Source organism: Diospyros lotus, chromosome 15, assembly GCF_014633365.1.
Source record: "Diospyros lotus cultivar Yz01 chromosome 15, ASM1463336v1, whole genome shotgun sequence".
Taxonomy (NCBI): domain Eukaryota; kingdom Viridiplantae; phylum Streptophyta; class Magnoliopsida; order Ericales; family Ebenaceae; genus Diospyros; species Diospyros lotus.
Genome location: NC_068352.1, coordinates 21,909,410 through 21,928,694, shown reverse-complemented (window position 1 = coordinate 21,928,694; position 19,285 = coordinate 21,909,410). Strand labels below are relative to the sequence as shown.

At 39.2% G+C, this 19,285-nt stretch overlaps 1 protein-coding gene and 1 non-coding gene across 7 annotated transcripts in view; both read right to left on the bottom strand.

Annotated features, from left to right (window-relative positions):
• LOC127792106 (phospholipid-transporting ATPase 2) overlaps positions 1 to 19,285 on the bottom strand; it is a 143,592-nt gene that overhangs the window by 70,112 nt on the left and 54,195 nt on the right. For all 6 annotated transcript variants that reach the window (XR_008021079.1, XR_008021080.1, XR_008021081.1 and 3 more), the window contains exons 5-7: positions 9,711 to 9,803; positions 9,438 to 9,612; positions 783 to 949 (exon numbers count right to left, since the gene is read on the bottom strand). Coding sequence is in view for 3 of the 6 variants with exons in the window: in XM_052322461.1 (XP_052178421.1) it covers positions 783 to 949; positions 9,438 to 9,612; positions 9,711 to 9,803 (435 nt within the window). In the remaining 3 variants the exon portion in view is untranslated. The remainder of the gene's footprint in view (positions 1 to 782; positions 950 to 9,437; positions 9,613 to 9,710; positions 9,804 to 19,285) is intronic.
• Positions 15,901 to 16,009, bottom strand: LOC127792734 (small nucleolar RNA Z247). Its single transcript, XR_008021202.1, has one exon. It is a non-coding gene; the product is annotated as a small nucleolar RNA Z247 (small nucleolar RNA).

The following is a 19,285-nucleotide window of genomic DNA, read 5'->3' as shown; positions in this document are numbered from 1 at the left end:
ATACTGATAGAAAAGTGATCAGGTGTATTGAAATATCCATCACTGCCAACCAACAAGGCCAACCCCTCCACCATAATTGAAAGGGAAAAACACAAAGAGTAAAGGTATTTAGAGATCAAAAGAAATTATTCCATTTCCATTGATCCTACGGCATAGACACAGGGAACTTAAGGAAGGTCTAGGTGCATCCCCTTGGGGATCATATCTTAAAAGGATGTGCAAAGTCCAAATTGGATCCAAAAAAAAAAATATATATATATTTATATAGGTCATTCACATAATCCCAAAGCAGTAAGTGCTAGCAGATTCAAAAGTGGATGAAAATAAGTGAAAGTAGCAACCATAGATGTGGTCTGAAAATAATTAAAAAGGAAACTTGACACATGGGAACAAACTGAACATCAATAAGAAACTTAAGGGAATTGATTTAAGAGTGAAGGCATTAACAAGCCGATTCACACAACAATGCTACTTTGTCATGCCCTGTTGGGGATTGGTTTAAGAGTAAAGAGCATTAACTACAAAGCTTTTTCTAGAAGCAGCAACCAGGACACTTGATTCATGCAAGCATTGACTATGAGATTCCCTCTATTACCAGAATGTAAGCAAGCACCAAAAGGATTTTTTTTTCTTGTTGATTAATAAAACACAGAATATGAGTACATGAGATCTTGGTAAGCTAGATGATTCAGTGATGGAGAGCCACATAGACTATGAAGGCATAAATTTCATAAAACGAAATATAAATCAATATTTAACAAAATCCAAAAACAGACACAAACCTTTCTTGCTTCTGTATCCTTCCAAACATTTCCAGCTAGTCCTAGAACAATAACAACCACTAACTGGAATATAAATATCGCTCCTGTTAGTTTGTCGATCATTGCATCCATAGCTGTAAGCTTCGTTTCAGGTATACCCCTGCTCATACCCAGCTTAGTTTCATTCCCTAGCATAAGAATAATTGTAACCAGGAATAAGTTAACCTATACAAATCAGCAAGCATATAGCTATGTTGACCGAGACAACATCAAGACTTGAAATCTAAAAATTCAGGACGCTGCAAGAAGGATAGATTTTGCAACAAATTCAGGAATAATAGATTTTGAGCTGGGTGTAAACAGGCATTTACATACTAAAAAATGTGTAGGAAATATGAATATGTGTTATACTATATCCATTTTTCTTTTATTTGCCAGGATCAAAGAACAATTTTATGTGTCATGGACATACAATGCTCAGTGTAGATAGTTCACTCATTTAGAAGCAACTATAAAAAGAAATTGATTAGTTTTATGTGACAAACAGTGCTCAGTGTTGACAGTTCACTTATTCAGAAGCAATCATAACATGGAAAAAAGTAACTAGGATATCATCTCTTTTTGCCTTGCTGAATCTCATCTCTTCTTGGCATGTTTGAACAGACAAATTTCTACCAGACTATCCCAATAAAGAAATTCTACAATCGTCCTTCCTTGCACATTTGCGGTAGATCCTTACTGCCAATTGTCAAATGGGATTTAATCATAGTTGACTCACTGATTATGTAGGTCTTAACACGAACCAATTTTCCTTCTTCCTTCACTCTCGTGACTATACAGCTTTTAAATCTTTTGCATAAAAAGACTATTAAGTTTGCATAAATTAATTATCTAATGAATGGATCAGCTTGGTTCTTTTTTTATAAGGAGTTCACCACAAGTTTGAATCTCACAGTTTTAAATTAAGTAATCCTATATATTTAACAAAATTTACAAAATGTTATCTTTTCTTTTCTTTTACATGAAAAAATATCTCATCAATTACAGATTCACAACTTCGTGGACAAGCAAACAGCTTACAAATTGGTACCACAAGACTCCCAAAATAAGCATTGCTCCCTCCTTCCTCGATCTCTCATCTCTTATTGTTTGTCGCACTGCATCACCCATTAACTACTCGAGACAAATACAATCCATAACAAGCTCAAATGAAGAAACAAAGTAAACAAAAACAGAAAAGTTCATGCATGATAATGAAAGGGGTGCGATCTGCAAGAACCTGTGCATAAAACAAAATAAACAAAGTATCTATCTTATAAAAGTCTAAAGTAAGATACCAAGGGGAGTCAAAGGGGTGTGATCTGTAACAACCCTTACACTGGTTGAATAGAGAGAGAGAGAGAGAGAGAGAGAGAGGAAGAAGATGATGATGATGATGATGACAATGGAAGGATTGGGAGTCAGCCACAATCAACAGGTGGGTCGACTGTAGGGAGCGAAGTGGTGCATAGGAGCCAACAATCAACCATATGTTGACTTTGAGGTTGACTGCACTGGGAAACCTAACAGGTGATCATCAGTTGACTGCAGCTTGGAGATTGATTTTTTGATCAAATATTGTGTTGCGACCAACAATCAATGAGCCAGTCAACTGTTGTATCAAATCAACTACTAAAAGAGGTGAAAAGTTGAAGTAAGCAGTTGATGTTAAGCTTAATTTTGAGGGATTAAATGAAGGATTAATCAACTTTACTTTGGATATGTTCTAAGACTTAATGAGAGGATTCTAATTATATGATTTGATAAATTTTGTTAAGATTTGTGGAAATGGCAATTAATCGCTACTTGCGGGATTAAAGCTCAACAAGTAGGACTCACTTATCCTCACAGTTAGCTGGAGTATGGAAGAGCTCAGGATGAGCATAGAGAGCCCTCTAGATGATTGCTTAAGCATATTCAGACGATCCTAGGGTTTGAATAGGAAATTTGGAAGAAACTGAGGGGAATTAGACTGAAAGAGGAGGAATTACAGCAAGAATTGGGGAAGAATTACAGAAAGAATAGAGAAAGAGAGAGAGAGAGAGATCAGAGGAGGGAAAAGATTCCATCTTTCATTTCTTCGATGCCCATCTTCTTAAATCTAACCCCTTTATAGGTGTTCCTAGCTGTTCTTCAGTTATAGTAACTGAAAGCCCAACAAACAGGGCAACCGCCAATGTCTCTAACTAATTCACAACAACAGAGCAACAGCCAAATACTTCTAACCAACCCACAACAATAAGCAGCCCCAATTACACAATTATCCTTAACATATCCTAGAGTCATGACAATTTCCCCCCTCCTTGAGAGAGTTCTTGTCCCCAAGAACTCACAGCTATTGGCTCTACCATTCATCCAATCCTTGCCAGCTGATTGATTCTTCTTTCTTTCTTTCTCCTTCTAGGCCTCTTCCTCTTCGCTCTTCTGTTCCTTTGCTTTTGCTTCCCTTGCAGAAATAAAAGGTAGACCTCACGGATCACCATGTCAAGGCTCCCTTCCACAATGTCAAAACTCCCAAACCAAATGGCAACAACCTTCTCTTCCTTCATCTTCTGAATCTGGGCTACACCAGGTGACATTACAGCAATATTGCCATATTACCCGAGATCAAAATTGCTCAAAACAACCAGGAAATTTTCTTCGACTAGAATTATCTTAATCTAAGACTCCTCGATTTTTTCCAAAACCAAAGGGAAAGAAGCAATACTCTTAGAATCAGCTTCCTCATAACCATTCTTGCCCTTAGCCTCCAACTTTTTTCTTTGGTCTGAGTCCTCATAGGTTGCCTGTCCACGCTCATCAGCTTCAATATCAACTTCCTTAGAGCCATTGTAAAATTGTTCTGGTCCGGATTGTTCCATCAAGACTCCTTTAGCTACATGTGGTCCGTCACAAACTTCCAAGCTACTCTTAAGATAACTTTTCGGCGATAGCCCATGATTTCTGTAAATGGCTTCCAATGCCAATTCTTGCAGCCTCGCCTTCTCCTTCGCTTGTTCCACCGTGGTACAACAAAACATTTTCACACTAGGCCTTAGCGCATCGTTAAGACCATTAATGAATTTCAACACAAAGTAAGACTCATTCAAGATCAGATGGGAATTGAGCATCAGCACTTTCAATTCCTCAAATCTTGCCTTATAATCTGATAGACAATCTTCTTGTGTTAGGTTATTGAATTCTTCGTTGCAACTCTTGGTTCCAATCCAATCCTTTTTAGGTAGTTCATCCACTTCTTACAAACTAGAGGTCCTATGACAGATTCCAACTCCTACTGGGATCTGTTCTGCAGTGGATCTTGAATAAAGATTCGCTGGTATTCCAACTTGAAAGACCTGTGACATCAAATCCAGTAAGTCATCCATCCTTAGATTGAATTTAGCAAATTCCGTCTCAAACCTGTACTCTATGTCCACAGACCAATTCCTTTGAAAATTTGCCTCTGAAATAGCCTTCTTGATAATCGATTTGATTATGCTTCGCCTGCTAAATTAACTTCACTAAAACTGCCTCATAACGTGAGCAACCTAAATTCACCGACACCTGAATTCTGCAAACCTAGTTCGCCTTTGTCACAACTGGAATTGTTGTAGCTTCCTTCGTGATAGCTCACCTGAGTTCACCAGCTTTGTTTTGTTCGTCTTGCCCAATCACTATCCAATGGCCAAAATCAGCTATTGAAATTTCCAACACAGCCGAGAATCATCAAGAAGTAACAACCTATGAACAATCGAGAATTAACCTTCAAGGAGCATTAGAAAACACAATCGAGAATCATCAAGAAGTAACAACCTATGAACAATCGGGAATTAACCTTCAAGGAGCATTAGAAAACACAACCGAGAATCACCTCCTATTTCACTTACAAAATTTAATTCGAGAGTGACACAATCCTCAAATCTGAATCGAGAATTAGCAAAATTCATAGCCGCGAGACTACCTCCTGCTTCGCCTCCAAGATTTGACCCAGGAGTCGCTTTACTCTGATTCACCTCCAAATCTAAACAAAAAGTGCCAAATTCACAGGTTGACAACGACTCGACCCACACCCCACATTGCGTTCAATTCTGAACCAAGATTGTCAAAATTCGTTTGCGTTCTTTGGAGTCGCCTGAAATCCTAGCTCGGTCGATTCCAATTTGCTAGCCTATTAAATGCCCAGAAGTCGCTACACTGGCCAAGCTTTGATCCACTTCCAAGGATGGGTGGCTTCCGATTCGCAAGCGACTATCGCCTCCGTTACGGCTTCTCGAAATCGCCCTCGCTCAGCTTCTGAAGACAACCTAGCTCGTTTTGTTGGATATGCTACTGGATTTCGTAGCCGGAAATCATAGGAATCACAACTGGAATTAGTCAGAACCACAACCAAGAATCGTTGGCTTTGATACCACTTGACACGATCCTAGGGTTTGAATAGGAAATTTGGAAAAAATTGAGGAGGAATTAGACTGAAAGATGAGGAATTACAAAAAGAATAGAGAAAGAGAAAGAGATCAAAGAAGTTGAGGGAAAAGATTGCATATTTCGTTTCTTCGATGCCCATCTTCTTATAGCTAACCCCTTTATAGGTGTTCCTAGCTGTTCTTCAATTATAGTAACTAAAAGCCCAACAAACAGGGCAACCATCAGTGTCTCTAACTAATTCACAACAACAAAGCAATAGCCAAATACTTCTAACCAACCCACAACAAAATTCGTTCCCGTATTCTAGGGTCGTGACACATATCCTTGTTGTTGCAAAAGGAGGCTAAGTGTCAAACCAGGAAGGGCCACCAAGAAGTGAAAGGTAGCTGCAAAAGATGCGAACAACACCTTCAACTGCTTGGTCTCCCTATAAATAGAACTTCAATTCACTTGTTCTGGGATCCAGCAACAAAAGAGAGAAGCTCTCCACAAGGTAGAGAGAGAATCACACATGAGGGAGTAAAAAATGGAGGGGAAGAAAAGAGGAAGAGAGGAAAAAAGGCTGAGGAAGTTGGGGGTTTTGCTGGAATGAAGGAATAGCAGAGGAATAAAGCTGAGTTCTCATTTGCATTGGTTGAGGTAAGGTGCTATTATGGCTTTCTCGTGTGGCATGCTGCATGGCATATGCACATTTAACTATTTGTGGCAGCATGTTAGCATGACTCTCATGTGCATTGGTAGAGATGCATGGAAATGTTACTATGTTGCATGTGAGGATTAATGGCTATGCAGTCAACGCTCCCCATGTGCCTTGCAGAATAATGATTGCCAAGGGTGAGCCTACTTGTGTCATGTGAAGTGATAGAATGTCTAGGGTAAGTCTAGTGCCCCTTATGTTGTGTTAGTTGATTGCCAAGGGTGAGCCTACTTGTGTCATGTGAAGTGATAGAATGTCTAGGGTAAGTCTAGTGCCCCTTATGTTGTGTTAGTAATGTTGCCGAAGTCTGAGCCACTTGCACCTTGTACTGTAAATAACGATATTGCCAAGGGCATGCCTATGGCCCCTTGTGCAGTATGGAATGATGTTGGCTAAGGATGATGAGTATAAGGCTTAAACCTAGGGTACACCCGAGAAAAAAATGTGGAAAGAAGCTGGTATCATGTTGTGTGTGCTTGTGCAATGGCTGTGTGCATGCATGCCATATATGCCCTTATAGAGTAGTGGTCCTAGAGGAATCATGCCGTGTGCATGATATCATTCTAGACTAGGGTGGACCTAGGAAACAAGGAAGGGTTGTTGGGGGTTGGGGAAGTGCTATCATGTCTTGAAGACTGAAGACATGTTTTGTAGCATGTGGTTGCTTTGTTATTAAAACATGTGGTAACATGAGAGCATTTATAAGCTGGACACTTTGAATACCCACTATGTTGTGTGGATTATAAAGAATCACATAACTTAAATGGTGGCATGTGTTGTATCCTATGGACTCTTGTGTAAATCAATCGGCTTGTGTGTGGAATAGCGTGATGCTTAGCCTGGAATGTTTACTATGATTTAGGTCTTGAACGTATGCATGCCAAGTGGATTGAGCATGTGTAGGGTAAAGGGGTGAATTGAAATCAGAGCAAAGTTTATGGGAAAATCATTTGAGTGAAGGAAATAGGCAAAAATTGATGGTGAGAATTGTAATCCCCAAAATGTTTAAGCAATTATCAAGGGTAAATGGATGATTTGGAAGGAAATAAAATTTATCGGGGATTCATTTAAAAATAAAAATAAAAAAATCCTCAAAGGAGGGGCCAGGTGAAATGAATTTTCAAACTTCAAGGACAAAGTGCAATTTGTCCAAAGTATTGAGGAATTAATGGCATTTTTCCAAACTTTCTGGGGTCAGCCTCAAAAACCCAAACCCACAAGGGCCTTCATGCCATTTCTGAAAAATGAAGTGTAAGACTGCAGGGAGCAAGGTGAAATAAGAAATGAAATCAAGGGGGGGTAGAAGTGCAATTCTAGGAAATTGCAGTGTGAACAGTGCAACTCTTGCAACTACTGCACTGTCATGCCTACAACTCCACCGGCAGCAATGATGGCCAGCCAACGGCTAGGGTTTAGGGGCATCATGGCCTAGGGGGTGACTTAGGGAGGAAAAAGGAAGGAGATTGGTCAATTTTGGACGATGTAACCACCAAATTGCGACTTGCCAACAATGGAACCTATGCAAGAGGTTCGACTTGCAGCAAGCACCCCTTAGGCCACTATAGGGCTACCTTTGAGCCTTGGAGATGAAGAAAGGGTCTGATTGGTTTGATTTGGCAATTTGGGCGGTGATTTTAGCTATAAAAGGGGTTGAGTGGCAGAGGGTTTAAGGTGCAATCAAGATGAGTTTTAAGGGTGTTTGAGGTTGCGCTGAGGGAAATCAGGAGAGGGCTTTTGATCAAGAGGTCCTGAGGGTCTTTTTGGTGGAGGATTTGGTGAGTTAAGGTCTCGCCGAAAAATAGGGGGATTGTCGAAGTTTTTGGTCAAGGTTCAGATGGTTCTTTAAGGGTTGATTTCAGGGAAAATGAGGCCAAGAAAGAGGAAAACGGAGTGGGAAACAAAGAAAGGAGAAGAGAAGGATCGAAAAAGGGAAACAAACAAGGGTTTATGGAAAATTTTCTAGATTCTAACGACTGAACGACAACCAAAAGAACAAGAAAGACATACAAAGAAGGCATGTGAAATGCACACATACATAAAAGAAAGGAGCGTGGGACCATGCATATGGCTAGCTTGTGCAAGAATGTGAGGGGTAAGGAAAAACAGAAAAAAAAATTATGGAAAATTTGAGAAAAATTTAAAAAAATAATTTTGTGTCTAGGGAGGAATTTGGACTTGAAAAACACCCCAAGCACGAGGTCCAAGACCCAACATGTTTCTTGAGACGGTTGGAAATTTTGCAGAAAAAAATCTTAAGGTGAATGGTTTGCCCCCAAAGTCTATCTTTTCCATACATGTTGGGCATATCACCAGTGATGCATATGTTTCATTCTTTTATCCATCATATTGCACTACGTGTTATTTAGTGACAAGGGGCTAAGTCATCGTGGGTGATAGGCGTAAATCCCCCCAATACTAGCATAAAGGGCTATATAAAATGATGATTTAGCAAGGATATTCCCTTGTATCACTAGACACCAAGGAAAATAAGACATCATTTTGCATTCACGTGCATGAAAATCGTTGGACGATAAAAGTTGTATGATTAACCCCTTCTCTTTGGAAGGGCATTTTTGTAAATTTTAAGCTCATTTTCCATCATGATTACATTCTCATGGAAATCCAAGATGTAATAGTTTTTACTGTCATGATTTCTTTATAAGCCTCATGATGTAATAATAAACATTCCGTTTGATGTGATCTAATAAATGTTGTGTATCTTTGTTGGCTATATTTATTGTTTAGGTTCAATCTATGCCACTTTCTGTATTTATGCGCTGTTATTTTAGGAAAATTAGGTGTCAGAAAAAAAAATAAATAAACCTAGTTTTCCAAAGCTGTGACATCCCCAGGAAGTGGGGTGTTACAACAGTCAACAGTCAGTCACCTGTGAGACCCCAGCAAGCCTAAAAGGCCGACTGAAAAGAAATCAGTCAACTATTAAGTTGAAAGCGAATGGACAGAATGCTTGATGGATCTGCTATGAACAAGAAGAGTCAAACTGTAAATCAACTGTCAAAACCAAAGAGTTAAAAATCCTGAGTAAAATGACAGTCAATTGTGAGACTATTCTGTAACCTAAGAGACCAACTGCCAAAGATGGATAGTCAACTGTAAATGACAGAAAGCAAGTCTGTCAACTGTTCAAAGAAGAGTTGATAGTTGGGTTTAGGGAACTGAAATCAAGGAAATAAGACTAGGGAAGTTGGGTCAAGACACATGATGGATCAGGAATGCACACTCCAAGAGAATAGTTAATGGAGTCCCTAATTCCCAACCCAAGGGTCAACTTACGACATGCTAAAGTAGTAGTAACATAGATCCTGAATAGGATACTCAGACCCACGTCTCAGGTCAATCTCCTGGACATGGGTAGCCACGACTGTACTACAAACCCTATGGACAAGGTATGCTCAAGGTAAGGGCAGGGCGCTTCACAATCTCTGTACACAAGCAACAACAGTCACAAGCATACAAAAGAGAATAAAAGATAAGCTATACTTATGTCATTGCCATTTTGTGAATAAAGAACTTGCCTGTGTATACAGCAACTCCACAAGCCCATTCAGTATTCCTCAAGTAGCAAGATTGAAGAAGTGTGTTTTTTATGGTTAGAGGGCATAGGTCATTATCAATGAAAGGAGGAAACAACCGCAAATTTGCATCAAATCTTCTAATATCCTTGTCTGGATTAGGACACTCAATCACGCCCTGCAAAACAAATATATAAATGAAAATAATCAGCACCAGAATAACTAAAAGTGAAATGCAGACAAATTTTTACCAACAATAGGGAAAGAAAATCTAGCCTTGATTTTGTGCAATAGCTCAGAATCAATTCCCATGCAAGCAGAGGGTATCACCCTTGTCTTAAGGTCAGTTTCACCATCCAAGGCAGATGTCTGTAAGATATCATTATGCATTAGAATCACTAAAATATTGCAATATAACAAATTTCAAATTCCTAAGAAAATAATACCGAAAAACACATATAACCATAAATCACAGGAAATAGGCTTGTATTTTCATGGTAATAACCTCCACTCAGTAAATTTTCCCAAAACCAATAGGCAGCACAAAGGTATGAAACGGAAACCCTAGGGCACAAAGAAATGACAGAAACAAACAGGAGCGAAGAAAGAATGAGAGGAGTCGTAAATTGTATGGTAGAGAAAATGAATACTTAACCTTAGAGAAAGAAGCTAAGAGCTGCTTAAATAGGCAGCTCATTACACATGAAAGAGGCACTGCCTCAACAATAACTAATATAGCAAAGTAGCACTAATGTTAATACAACAAATATACTACAACAACCAAACAACAGCAGGAAATACACGAAAACAAAAACAGCAATAGCAAACAATACTATCACAAAACTTTATATGCTTCCACACTCCCCCTCAAATCAGACTCTATGGAAGTTGAGCACTTATTCTTGGGCAGTCCTGCAGCAACCCTAGAATCATCATACACAGGGGACATCTCCAAACCAAGCTTCTGACACATAAACAAGAACCGGTCTCTAGGCAACCCTTTAGTGAGAATATCAACCACCTAATCAGATGTTAGAACATATCTGATCTCCACTTCACCACTTTCTAGCTTCTCACGGACAAAATGTACATCAATCTCGACATGCTTGGTTCAAGAATGAAAGACCGGATTTTTAGCCATGCTCTTGGCAGCCAAATTGTCACTCCATACTATAGGAGTAGCAGCACATGGATATCCCAACTCCAGAAATAGAGATTTCAGCCACATCAACTCTGTCACACCTAGGGCAACTGCTCGGTACTCAGCCTCCCCAACTGATCTAGCAACAACTAATTGTTTCTTGGACTCCCAGACAATAAGATTTCTTCTAAGATGTAAATGTACAAACAAAGGTAGTAACTAGGGCAAACATAGAGAGAGATTCGTGAACTGAATTCTGATATTAGAATGATCAATAGATTCTTTAAACCAGAAGAGCCGCTGATTATATACTCAGCAGCTGAACAGAAAGGCGCACAACCATAAGTAGCGCAAACATAGAAATAGCCGTAAGAAAATAGGCTAGCTAGGACTACCAATATATACAGCAAACAACATAATTATAAGAGGAGAAAATGCAACATAAAACAATAAGCAGAAAAGCACAGCTTCAAGTAACACTTCCTTTCACATTCCCCCTCAATTGTGACCCCCCTCCATCTGGTTGCTTGTAGAGTCATGAAAGCTAGAGGCTGACTATATAGGTGACTCCTTGAGATTGAGCCTCTCACATAGAAACCTGAATCTGCTATTAGGTAGTCCCTGAGTAAAAATATCAACCAACTGATGTAAGGAAGGCACGTACCGAAGTTTAACAACACCATTTTCAACCTTTTCTCTTACAAAGTGAACATCAATTTCAATGTGTTTCATGCGAGAGTGGACTACTGGGTTTTTCGCAATACTCTTGGCAGCCATATTATCACTCCACAATATAGGAGTAGAACCACAACCATAGTTATTAAAGGCGCGCCTAGGCGCAAGGCGCCTTAAGGCGCCAGTTTGGTGCCTCGCCTGGGCTGAGGCGAGGCGGTTTCAGCAAGGCGCTCGCCTTGCAAGGTGAGGCGCTGAGGCGCTAGGTGCGCCTCATGAAACCCGTGCCCTGCATCCTCTCTTCCTTTCCTCTCCAGCCTCCTCTCTTCTCAGTTCCAACATGCATACATCACAACTTATTTACATTTTCTTTTATTTATATTTTACCTTCCATTTACTTTAATACATAAATGTAAATAAGAAAGTACTCCCCATTTGGATTCAATAAAAATATCTAAAAAATCAAAATCCATAACAATAAAAAAATAGAATTTTGGTTTTAGTACAAACTCAGGATTTAGCAATTTTACCACCCCCAAAATACATACCTACTATTTCTTGAAAAATTCATTAAAAATCATTTTAACAACAATGAATATTAGCTATCAAAATACCGGGAGATAGTTTTTCAAAATGAAAACATTTTCTTATATGTCTCCTTATAATGCACTAATCTTCCAGACTTAGAAAAAATGCGCTAATCTTCCAGACCTAGAAAAATAGCATTTTTCAAAATGAAAACATTTTCTTAATTGCGGACTTGTAGTGTTTATTGATTGTGGAGAATACTAAAACTATTCCAAAATGTCCTCCATCAATAAAACAAGAGATTGGAGAGTACATGCAAAAGAAGAAAAATAACAGGGATGAGCAAATTGCATGATGAATGAATCAACTTTGATGTTGTTAGTTTAGAATTTGAAGATAATGAAATATTAATGATATGCATGACTTATTATTAATAATTTGATAATTTTTTATGATTTTACAAGATTTTGAGTTTTTTTTCCAAAAGGTGCGCCTCGCTTCGCAAAGGCGCGCCTCGCCTCGTGCACCTCGCGCCTCAGGCTCCAGGACCTTTTGCGCCTTGCTGCGCCTCGCACCTTTCAGAACTATGACCACAACTATAACCTAACTCTGAAAACAGTGATTGCAACCATAAGATTTCAGTTACCCCTTGAGCTATAGCTCTATATTCGGCCTCTCCAATTGATCGAGCCACTACTATTTGCTTCTGGGAGCTCCAAACAATCAAGTTCTAACCAAGAAGAACACATATCCCACTTGTAGATCTCCTGTTAGCTTTGCAGCCAGCATGATCCGCATCCGTATAGACTGCCAAAGGTAAATCAAGAGGAGCTAGTGCAAAGAACAAACCTAGACCCAAGGTACCCTTGATATATTGTAGAAGCCTTTTGCAAGCTACCCAGTGTTGTTGTTTAGGTGATGATAAGAACTGACTGAGTTTGTTTACAGCAAACGATAAATCTGGTCTAGTATATGTCAAATATTGAAAGGAGCCAATGATAGTACGATAAAGTGATGGATTATCAAACACTTCACCCTCATCAGTTAAGGAATTAGAGGAATTCATAGGTGTGTCACTAGGTTTACAGTCCATCATACCACCCTTTCCCAACAAATCCAATGCATATTTGGACTGAGTAAGATAAATTCCAGCACTAGTTTGATGAGCTTCAAACCCAAGAAAATAATGCACTAAACCCGAAGTCTTGAGAGCAAAATTCTTATCCAGATCATGAATAAAATCTGAAAAAGCTTGAGAATCTGAACCAGTTATCAAAATATCATCTACATAGATCAAGATAAATAGGACAAATTGAGGGGTGCGTTTAAGAAACAAAGACGCATTAGACACTGCTCTCACAAAACCCCATGACTAAAGAGCCAATCGCAACTTTGTATAACAGACTCTAGGGGCCTGTTTAAGCCCATAAAGAGATTTCCTTAACCTGCAAACATGTGAGGGATAATTCATATCCACAAACCCCTCAGATTGAGAAATATAAACCTCCTCTATCAAGTCACCATTCAAAAATGCATTCTTGATATCCACGTATTGAATATCCCAACCAAAGGTAGCTGCTAAAGTGAACAAAACCCGTATTGTTGGAGCTTTAATCACTGGACTAAAAGTCTCCACATAGTCCACTCCAGGTGTTTGAAGAAACCCCTTGGCTACCAACTGAGCCTTGAATTTGAGAACTGATCCATCAGGGTTGTACTTAACTCTATACCCACTTACACCAAATAAGGTTCATACTATCAGAGTATGGAACCAACTCCCAAGTACCATTCTATTTTAATGTTGTAAATTCCTCCATCATAGCCTTAACCCATCTTGAGTCTAAAAAGGCCTCATGTACAGAACTAAGAACTAAGGAACTAGTTAGGGGATGGGGAGAAGTTAATTGAAGCTGTTTGGCCTTAGACCTGATAAGCATAGGACGAATAGAAGGCTGAGGTGGAGCTGTGTATTTAGATACACGTGGTATAGGTTGAGAACAAGACTTAGGTATAGACAAACTTGATACGGGGTGAGGATTAATAAGAGAATCAGAAACTTGATTGGAAAGAGACCTTGTGGACTGAGAAGAGATTGAGTTTGATAAGGAAGAGGACTCGGGTTGTGCTACTTCAGGAGGGGTTGACAAAGGAATAGACTCAAAATATGAAGTTGAAAAACTAAGAGAACAGGGCTTAGAAATAGAACTAGAAGAAAACAACGAGATGAATGGAAAATCATCAGGATTAAACTGAACATGCCGAGAGACATAAATTTGGCCAAATGGAAGCAAGCATTTGTATCCTGCTTGTGCATGACTATACCCAATGAAAACACATTTAGTAGAATAAAACTCAAATTTGTGCTTGTTAGAAGGGCGCAAATAAGGAAAGCAAGCACAACCAAAGAGTTGTAACATCAAGTAATTAAGTTGTTTGTGAAAGAGAAGCTCAAATGGAATTTGGAATTTAAGAGCAAAAGAAGGAAACAAATTGATAGTGTACACTGTGGTTTGGAAGGCTTCAACCCAAAATTTTAGTGGCATATGAGAGTGTGATAACAAGGTTAACCCCATTTTCGCAATGTGCCTATGTTTACGTTCGGCTACCCCATTTTACTGATGGGTGTAAGGACATGTGAATCGAGGTTGAATCCCACAACTATGAAGATAGGGTAAAAACACCTTAAACTCTCCCCCATTATTAGTTTGTAAAGCCTTAAGCTTGGTTTGAAATTGAACTTCAACAAGTTTATGAAAGATTTTGAAAATGGAAAGGGCATCTGATTTAAGTTTCAATGGGTATAGCCATGTATATCGTGAAAATATGATATAATACTGATATCTTTCAATGGACAAAACAGGAGATGGACCCCACAAATCAAAGTAAACTAATTCAAGAGGCTTAGTGACTGTAATTGGACAATCAGCAAAAGATAATTGACTAAGTTTGCCAACTTTACAAGAATCACAAAGCACAGCTCTTGAACAAGAAGGAAGACGTTTCTTATTAAGGATCAAGTGCAGTACATTGGAAGATGGGTGCCCTAACTTGGCATGCCATCTACGATACAATTGTTCTTTACATGCTAACTGAACATTAGGAGACAGTCCATGACAAAATGGAAGTTGTCTCTTACATTTATTTGCAGAAGAGAAAGCACATTGCAAAGAAGATGTACTACTAGCTATAGGCTGAGACTCAATAAACTGGGCTGAAGAAGGTGAAGTAGTAGGAGCACGTGCTGAACTTAGCTGGTACAGCCCATCCTTAAGACATCCTTGGAACCCGATACTCTTGTCCTTAATCAAACAAGAACTAGAGTTAAACTCGGCAACAAGGTCATGGTCTCTAGTTAGTTGAGAGACACTAATTAAGTTCTTCTTCATATTAGGAACATGTAAGACATTAGGTAAGGAAATAGAAGAAGCAGGTTTAGTTTGAGTATACAAATATCCAAGACCTATATTAGAAATTGACAATTGCTTACCATTTCCAACAAAAACACGATCACTGCCATTATAAGGAGAATGAAGTGAAAGGTTTCCAAGATTAGAAGTCATATGATTAACAGCTCCAGAATCAACGAGCCAAGCAGAATCTGTGAGAGAAGACTTTGGTAGAGAAGCATTATCAATAGGCTATGAAAATTGGTTGTAAGGAGTTTGTGAAAACCGATGTAAGGAGTTCCTGAAATAGAACCTAGCTCATTCATGTAGACCTCATTAGAACCATTCAGGGAGGCTGAATAAGCTTGAGTATCTGATTGGGAAACCATTTGAGGTCGTCCAAAATTCTGATTAGACACAGAACTCCTCTAAAAATTGCTATCAAACCGATGATAGCGCATGTCAACGAAGTAACCTGGCTTACCACAAAGTTGGCAGTAAATTCTCTTTCTAGACTGCCTACCTCTGCCTCTTCCTCCTCTATTGACAAAACCACCACCTCTATTAGAATTGAAACCTCCACCTCTGTTATTCACCGAATTTCCAGTACTCCTTGGTGTAAATGCAGTCATGTTAACATGCATAGATGATGGCATAACCAACTCAACATTAACAGCACTATGTGCTAAATTCTTTGAATGCAACCTTTATTCATGCATCAATAAGAGATATTGCACATTCTCAAGATCTATCTCATCCATCTGATAGGTGATTAGACTTACTACAGTCTCATATTCATGATCCAAACCATTAAGGATTGCAAATAGCAGATCCTTATCACTAAGAGGCTCTCATATGGCTGCCAATGAATGTCCTATTGTCTTGATCTTAAGAATATAATCATTAATTGACAAGGCATCCTTTTTAACAGACCTAAGTTGTTGCTTCAACTGGAATGACTTAGCAATAGTTTGACGAGAATACAAACTTTCAAACGACATCCATAACTCAGTAGATGATTCGCAATGAATCACCTGCGCCAAAACTTCCTTGTCAATTGTTGAGAAGAGCCATCCGAGAAGCAGTTGATCTAATCGCATCCAACTCATGAATTTTGGATTCAACATTGTTGCCCCATCCTCGCCGACATTTGGATTAGGTATGAATTTTGCCGAAATCGGTCCTTTATTGAGGAACGATTGGAGATCAAAGGCACGTATCAAGGCTGAAATTTGTGCCTTCCAAAAGATATAGTTGTTAAGATCAAGGCGAATTGGTATGTAACTAAATGCCTTAGCCATCGCAGTGAAATCTGGCTGCGAGGCAGAAGACAATGATGATGAGGAGTGAGGCGGAACAGAGGAAGAGGTGCTATGATCAAGATTAGATGGCATGGACCTTAGTCGAATGCTCTTATACCATCTAGATGTACAAACAAAGGTAGTAACTAGGGCAAACAGAAGAGAGATTTGTGAACTGAATTCTGATATTAGAATGATCAATAGATTCTTTAAACCAGAAGAGCTGATGATTATATACTCAGCGGCTGAATAGAAAGGCACACAAACATAAGTCGCGCAAACATAGAAATAGCCGTAAGAAAATAGGCTAGCTAGGACTACCAATATATATACCAAACAACATAATTATAAGAGGAGAAAATGCAACATAAAACAATAAGCAGAAAAGCACATCTTCAAGTAACACTTTCTTTCACACGAGATAAGACACAAAAACCACTAGTAGATCGTCTAGTCACTTTGCAGTCAGCATAGTTTGCATCTGTGTAAACTTGTAAGGACAGATCATCTGGTGAAGGAGAGAAGACCAACCCCAAGCCAATAGTCCCTTTAAGATATCGAAGAAGTCTCTTACAAGCTAACCAATGTTGAGACTTAGGATTGGACAGAAATTGGCTCAATTTATTCACTGTAAAGGCTAGGTCTGGGTGAGTATATGTCAAGTACTGCAAGAAACCAATAAGAGTTCTCTACAAAGATGGATTAGAAAATGCCTCTCCTTCATCAGTTAAAGAAATCCCAGCAACCATAGGAGTCACACAAGGCTTGCAATCTTGCATAGCAGCCTTTTTCAACAAATCAACAACATACTTGGACTGAGTTAGATATATGCCACTGTCATCCCTATATGCTTCAAACCCTAGGAAGTAATTCACAAAGCCAAGGGTCTTAAGAGACAAATGTGTGTCCAAGTCATGAATACACGATCTAAGGGCTATGGAATCTAAACCGGTGATGAGTCATCATCAACGTATACCAAGACAAAGAGCACATAACCAGTTGTCTTCTTGATAAACAAAGAAGCATCCAACACAGCCCTAACAAATCCCCAATCTGTAATGTTGTTCTCAATTTCATATACCAAGCTCGAGGCACTTGCTTAAGCCCATACAAAGATTTCTTCAACCGACATGCATGAGTAGGAACTGAGAGCTTATAAACCCTTCAGGTTGAGTCATAAAAACAGTCTCAGTTAGATGTCCATTAAAAAAAGCGTTGTTGACATCAATTTGTTGGATCTCCCAACCTAAGGTGGTTGCTAAAGAAAAGAGAACTCTAATGATTAGAACCTTAACTACCGAGTTGAAAGTTTCAGCATAGTCCACTCCGGAGTTTGAAGAAATCCCTTGACGACCAACCTGGCCTTATACTTAAGAATAGACCCATCAGCATTATACTTCACCAAGAAAACCCATTTACAACCAATTAAGTTCATATTCTAAGAAAAATGAACCAGCTCCCAAGTATTATTTCTCTGCAAAGCTATGTACTCTTCTTCCATGGCCTTAACCCATCATGAGCTTAAAAGAGCCTCACGAACTGAACTAGGTTCAAGTGAACTCACTAAGGCATGGGGGAAGGGGCAACTAGTTGTTTAGACTTTGATCTTGTTATCATAGGGTGAATGGTGTTGGAATAGGTTTAGGCTTGGGTAGAGAGATTGGTAGCTCTGGTGACTGAATAATATAAGGTTAGAGATCTTGTGAGGCACCAGTAGACGGAGTCGAACTGTCACGTGTACCACCGGAGACAACACTAGACGATGTCAGGGTCGGAAATTGTGCTACTTGAGGACACATTGAAGAATTAGAAGAGGAAGAGATAGGTTCCAAAAAGGCAGTAGAATACCCATTTAATCCTGATGACTGAAGTAGGGAAGGAAAGGAAGTAGAAAACAAAGTGGGATAGGGAAAATCACTAGGATTGAATTGTATATGTCTAGATACATACACTCTCCCTGATAGATGCAAGCACTTATATCCAGTTTGGGTGTGACTATAACCAAGAAAAACACACTTGGTAGAACGGAAATTAAATTTGTGCTTGTGATAGGGACGAAGGTAAGGAAAGTAAGCACAACCAAAAGGTTGAAGGATCGAATAGTTAAGTTGTTTGTGATACAACAGTTCAAATAGTATACAGGACTTTAGAGATGAAGGAAGTAGATTAATAAGATGCACTATTGTTTGAAAGGCTTCCGCCCAAAATTTAAGAGGCATATGAGCATGAGACAGCAAGGTTAAACCCATCTCAACTATATGTTTGTCTTCCAAGGGTGGATCCAAGATGAAGGCAATGGTGGTAGTTCGAGGGAATTTACAGAAGGACTGTATGAACGATTCGGTGAAAGGAATCTAATAGACGTAATTAAGGAATTCAGTAAACTGAAACACGAGGGGTCGGTGATAGAATATCAAGCTAGATTCGAGGAGTTGAGGTCCATTGTTTGTACGATTCAACTAAGATTAGCAGATCAGTACCTAGTGTCCATTTTCACAAGTGGGTTAAGGGAGGAATTGCGCTCAATGGTGAAAATGATGATGCCCACTTCTGTAAGGTAGGCAACTAAGAAAGCCAAGTTACAAGAATTAACATTGGAGGCTATTTTTAAGAAACATAAGATGCCTTTTTGGCTAGGGTTGGGGGCTGGACAACAAGTCGAACGAAATCATAGGGCCATGTCTACAAGGTCTAATCAATTGGTCCTAAGAACCCCCTTACAGAGCAAAGGAGACAACTAGGCCTTTGTTACAAATGTGGGGATAAGTACAACATTGGACACCAATGTAAGAGGCAGTTGATGAACTTGGATAGATCAGATGA